General features: G+C 67.2%; 1 protein-coding gene across 2 annotated transcripts in view; it reads left to right on the top strand.

Annotated features, from left to right (window-relative positions):
• Positions 1-776: 776 nt before the first annotated feature.
• Positions 777-5121, top strand: part of BRSK2 (BR serine/threonine kinase 2) — a 23680-nt gene continuing 19335 nt past the window's right edge. Inside the window, exons 1-3 of one of the 2 annotated variants that reach the window (XM_040464202.1) lie at positions 777-876; positions 2132-2221; positions 4795-4935. In XM_040464202.1, coding sequence (XP_040320136.1) covers positions 2193-2221; positions 4795-4935 — 170 coding nt within the window. In that variant the 5' untranslated portion in view covers positions 777-876; positions 2132-2192. The remainder of the gene's footprint in view (positions 877-2131; positions 2222-4794; positions 4936-5121) is intronic. The other variant, XM_040464203.1, reaches the window with a different exon arrangement.

Raw genomic sequence — 5121 nt, 5'->3', positions numbered from 1 at the left:
CACCTTGGACGATGTCACAGTTGGGGGTCCGGGCTCAGGAACGGACAGGTGGGGATGTCCTGGTCCCAAGGCTACCGCAGGGTCCAGCCAGAGGTTAGGAGGGCGGCTGGCCGTGGCTGGGCTGCAGCAGGGGTGAGGCTGCTGGTGGCCCTGGTGGCCTGTCCCAGCCAGGGAGGGGAAGGGGATGCCTGGCTGTGGCCACATGACAAGGGAGCAGCAACCAGGACTGTGAGCCCCAGAAGCATGGTCATTAGAGCAGAGGTGGATTCTGTCCTGTGGGGAGCCCAGGACGGGGGGGCATGGGCATGGCAGGCTGGGGTGGTGCTGCTGCCCAGGGAGTGGCCTTAGGCTCGTCCTGCTGTCCCTGAGACACCAGTCAGCTGGACACTGTTGTGTGGGGAGGGGTGGGTGGCCCTGAACCCGAGGGCACCCTGGCTCCCCTGCTGGAGGTGCCTGGGCAGTGGCTGAAGGCCTGGGGCGGGGGCTCTCGGTGTTATGGCCTCCAGGGCATGGGGGAGGGGTGCAGGGGGTCAGAGGGCCGGTCCCTGGGAGGGGGACATGGCGTGGGGCAGGGCTGCTGCTCCAAGGCAGAGCTGTTCTGGGCAGTGACCAAGGGACGTGGGAGGGCGGGCAGTGGCTGTGGGTATCTTGAGGCATACTTAGCAGAGAGAGGTGGGGGACAGGAACCAGACCCTGAGTGAGGGGCCTGTGTGGGGAGTGGGTGGGGTCCCTACCGACTGGGGCCCTGGATGGGGTCTGAGGGGGCTTCTGTACCCCACAGGCCTCGTGAAGCTGGGGATTCACTGTGTCACGTGCCAGAAGGTGGCCATCAAAATTGTCAACCGGGAGAAGCTCAGCGAGTCTGTGTTGATGAAGGTGAGCTCAGGCGGGGGGCCTAAGGGGGCCCTTTGGGGGGTCTGGGGGGACAGCCTGGCGGCGGGTCCCCGTGGTGAGAGTCCCATGGGTGGGGTTACAGAGAAGCCAGCCCAGGTGGGTCCCACTCGCTCCTGCTGGAGCCCAGGGCGGGCAGCTCCTGGCTACAGAGCAGCCTCCCTGTGCTGGCGTCCGGTGACCACCTTGCACCTGGCTTCCCTCCTCAGCCCTGCCTGCCCTTTCTCCTCGCCTCAGCCGGGGGCCCAGGAGGGACAGGCCGCATCCTGGGGCACCGTCCGGGTGCCGTGCCAACCTGCTGGGATAGCTGGCTGGGCCTCAGTTTCCCCAGTTAGACCCAGGAGGAGGCCCCTTCCTCTGAGGAAGTGACAGTTCCCCAGGGACCACGACAGCTCCTCCTGCTTCCCACCCCCCTCCCTCCCCCCATCCCGGGAGCCCGTCCTGTGGTGGAATCTGGACCCCCTTTGGGACCGGACCGGGCCCCGCATGGACTGGTGCTTGGTGGGAAGGGGTTGCCCAGGCCTCAGGTTCCCCCACCTGCCTGCTCCCTGGGGGGTGTGGCACTTACACCTCTGCGCGTGGGTGGCATGCTGGGGGCTCCGCATCACCGTGGCTGCCCCCTGCCCTGGGGACTGTGCCTCCCTTGTTTCCCCGGACATCTCCCGCGGCGGGCATGTGTGGCCAGTATGCCAGGAGGGCAGGGAGGGACTGGGGTGGGCCCCACTGAGGAACCCCAGGGACCAAAGGTGGGACAGCTTTAAGAGAAGGCAACGGTGGCTTGGGCGGGTGGGGGCAGATCCCGACTTTGCCTTGGACAGCTCCTGGGACCGTGTTCAGTTGGGGACCCTGAGTTCAAGATGCACAGAAGCTATCTGAGCAGAGACGAGCTCAGTGGCAGGAGCCCACAAGGCCTGGCAGGGCCAGGGTGGAGGCGCGGAGGGGCGGCCCCCCTTGTGTGATGCCCCCGGGACGGGATGGGCCAGCCCACAGGGGCAGAGACCCCATCTAGGCTGGCCCTGCTCCAAAGCCTCCACCGCCCCCGTGAGCCTGACCGAGGTGCCGGGCGGGGGGCACAGCCCACTCAGATCCTACTGTCTCCCCACCAGCCAGAGACCCCCTCGAGGTCAGGGCAGCGTGGCGTCTACCTGGCCCCAGGGCTGTGTGTAGGAGGGGACGGGGTGGGTGGATGCAGGTGGCAGGGGACGCTCCCGCCCCCAGCTGGACCTCTCTCCCCGTGCAGGTGGAGCGGGAGATTGCCATCCTGAAGCTCATCGAACACCCTCACGTTCTAAAGCTGCACGATGTTTATGAAAACAAAAAATATTTGTAGGTATTGCCGGGTCTGGAGAGCTGGGGAGGGGGCAGAGGCGAGGCCGTGGGGCCCCGGGGAGGGAGCCAACTCAAGAGGGTGTCCACGGTCAGTGCTCCTGGCCCAGACCACGGCAGAGCCACCAGCTTGAACCGCCGAGGGCGTAGGGCTTCTCTGGAGGCAGGGGCTGGGGGCCGGCGTCAAGCCACAGGAACCACTTGGCCCAGTCATTCTGCCAGGGCCCCCAGGGACCCTCCCCATTCCCACTGAGGCCCCCATCTGCTCCCTCACGGGACTGGGACCCCAGGTTGGCCGACGGCTCGATGGCCACACCAGGCCCCTCACCCTCCCCGGTCACCCACCCCCGTGCTGCCGAGTCAGAGGCCAGCGGAAATCTCACTATCTTGGGCGCACCTGGATTGCAAATTGGAGACTGCCCCCCCCCCCCGGCCCCAGGTCGCCCGCCGTGGGGCCTCAATGAGCTCACCCGGGGTGTGGGCGGTGGTCACTGGGTCACTGCGAGGGGGCGCTCAGCCCTGTCACTACTGCCCGTGTGGCTGTAGGAGGGCCTCAGCCTGTGATGCCCTGTCCCTCAGGGAGGGGCTCCAGTGGCACTTTTCTTGGGGGCATTCAGATCGAGTGAGGAAATGCATGCGGGGGCCTGACCCAGGGGACCTCGAGGTCTCAACTCCAAGCCCCAAGCCCCAGGCCCGACTTGGGGCCCCCGGAAAAGACGTGGGCACCTCATGGGCCAGGCCGGCTGGCACCAGGTGGCCATCCACAGCCCGCCCATACTGTCCTGGGCCATGGGGGTTGGGGCACGAAGCCGGACGGCGAGGGCTGCTCTGGGGGAGCAGGAAGGCTTGGGCACATGGATTGAGGATGGTCCTAATCCCACCCCTGACAAGTTTGTCCCTCTTTGGGCCTCAGTTTCCTCATAGCTGTGGCACCCCCCCCCCGCCCCCCTTGCCGTGGCAGCTGGAGGCCCAGCGGCATGAGTGGCCAACTCCAAGTGTTTGAGGGTAGGGTGACCAGAGTCGCCCACGTGGGGGCCGGAGATGAGTCAGTATAGCTGTAGGGGCACCAGGAGGCGGGTTGTGGTCCTGGGGCCCCTGACACCAGTGAGCACGAGGAACTCCGTCTCCCTGAGACACCTGCATGACCCGCCACCATCGGCCTGACTGGGGCCCACCTTGCGGTCAGTGTCCGGCGACATCCCGTGAGTGTGGGGGCCGGCATTGTTGGCCACCTTCACACACGACATGCAGGGGACCCATCGTGTCTCATTTATGTTGAGATACTTGCAGGGAGGGGCCTGGGGTGGGGGTCAGGAAGCCAGGGAGGGGCCTGGGATGGCGAGGCCCAGCGGAGGCACGGCCGGGCACAGGCCCAATGGCAGGGACGCCACGGCCAGCAGGAGCGCGATCAGGCGGCCAGGCTGGGTCCCGCTGGGCCCGGCACCCTCCCCAAGGCAGCCCTGGGAGCATGCAGGTGAAGGAGCAGGCAGGGGACCCCTTCACCGAGGTGCTGTGTTTGGGCCTCCCACTCGGGAGCAGGGCAGGACCCCTGGGATGGCCCCTCCTGCCAGAATCCCACCTGTGCCCCCTCCCTGCCCCTTCTCTCCTCAGGCCCCCTGTGCCCCCACCCCTGCTGAGCCCTCCGTTCCTGCAAGACAAGCCTTTGAGACGGCTGGTTCCCTACCTCCTGGCCCCCTGCCCGTGCCCTTGGCCTCCTCCAGCAAGTCCTCGGGGGTTCCTGTGGGCATCAGTGAGGCTGAGCTTGGACACAGAGCGGGGGGTGGGGTCCCTCCCCTGCAGCCACTGTCACCAGGCCAGAGACTGTACTTGCCCCCTCCAGCTGTCCCCATCCTGCCCTGCACAGGAGCCCAGAGGGCCCTTCGTCCCTGGACCCCTGCCAGCCACCTGCTCTGCAGACCGGGAAGCAGGCTAGCATAGGGGAGTGCTGGGCTGGGGCCCACTGGCCTTGGGGCAGCTGCTCTGCTCTGGCCCACAGAACCAGGGAGCCCAGGCCCCTGTCAGAACCCCCTAGTGGCCCAGCCCCCAGCCCCAGCCCCAGTCAGGCCCCCAGGGCCCCCCTGAGCCAGTGGGGGCAGTTACTATCCTGCTGGGGGGCCACCCTGTTTACGCTGTCTTCCAAGACCCCGTTTGAGGGGCAGCCCCGGGGGACCCCCTGGCCATACCCTGCCCCAGCCCCTTGGCCCACCCTGTTTCGGGGTCTCCCCTGTTGGCCTGGGCGCCCCACAGGCCTAAGCGTCTGATTCATTCCCCTGTTCTGGGAGCCCAACCTGGACTGGCAGGGGAGGGCCTAGAAGGGTCACAGCCCGGCTTGCATGGGGGTCAGCGGCCACAGCGCCCCTCTTGCCTTGAGGCCCAGCGGCCCCTCAGCCAGGGGGTCGGGCGTGGCCTGCTCCCAGCTTCCCTGCATCAGAGGCCTCCCGAGGCTGCGCTGGAGGCAGGCCTGCCGGGAGGCCCATCGTGCTGAGGGTGCCGGAGGCTGGGACGAGGCAGAGGTTGGCACCGGGGCAGGCTGACCGCATGGTGCACAGCCAGCTGACGCCCACCTGTCCCCTGCAGATACCTGGTGCTAGAACACGTGTCTGGTGGAGAGCTCTTCGACTACCTTGTCAAGAAGGGCAGGCTGACCCCCAAAGAGGCTCGGAAGTTCTTCCGACAGATCATCTCTGCGCTAGACTTTTGCCACAGCCACTCCATATGGTGTGTGCCCCGACCCTGTCAGATGCCCCCATCCCATCAGGTGGCCCCATCCCCCACTGGGTACCCCCTATACCATCAGGTGCCCCCCACCCCACCAGGTACCCCCCCATCTCCCACCAGGTACCCCCCCGTCTCCTACCAGGTGCCCCCATCCCATCAGGTGCCCCCCACCCCACCACGTACCCC

The sequence above is a fragment of the Herpailurus yagouaroundi genome, unplaced genomic scaffold (genome assembly GCF_014898765.1).
Source record: "Herpailurus yagouaroundi ecotype Mexico unplaced genomic scaffold, PumYag 438, whole genome shotgun sequence".
Lineage (NCBI taxonomy): Eukaryota > Metazoa > Chordata > Mammalia > Carnivora > Felidae > Herpailurus > Herpailurus yagouaroundi.
This window is presented reverse-complemented; position numbering and strand designations above follow the sequence as displayed.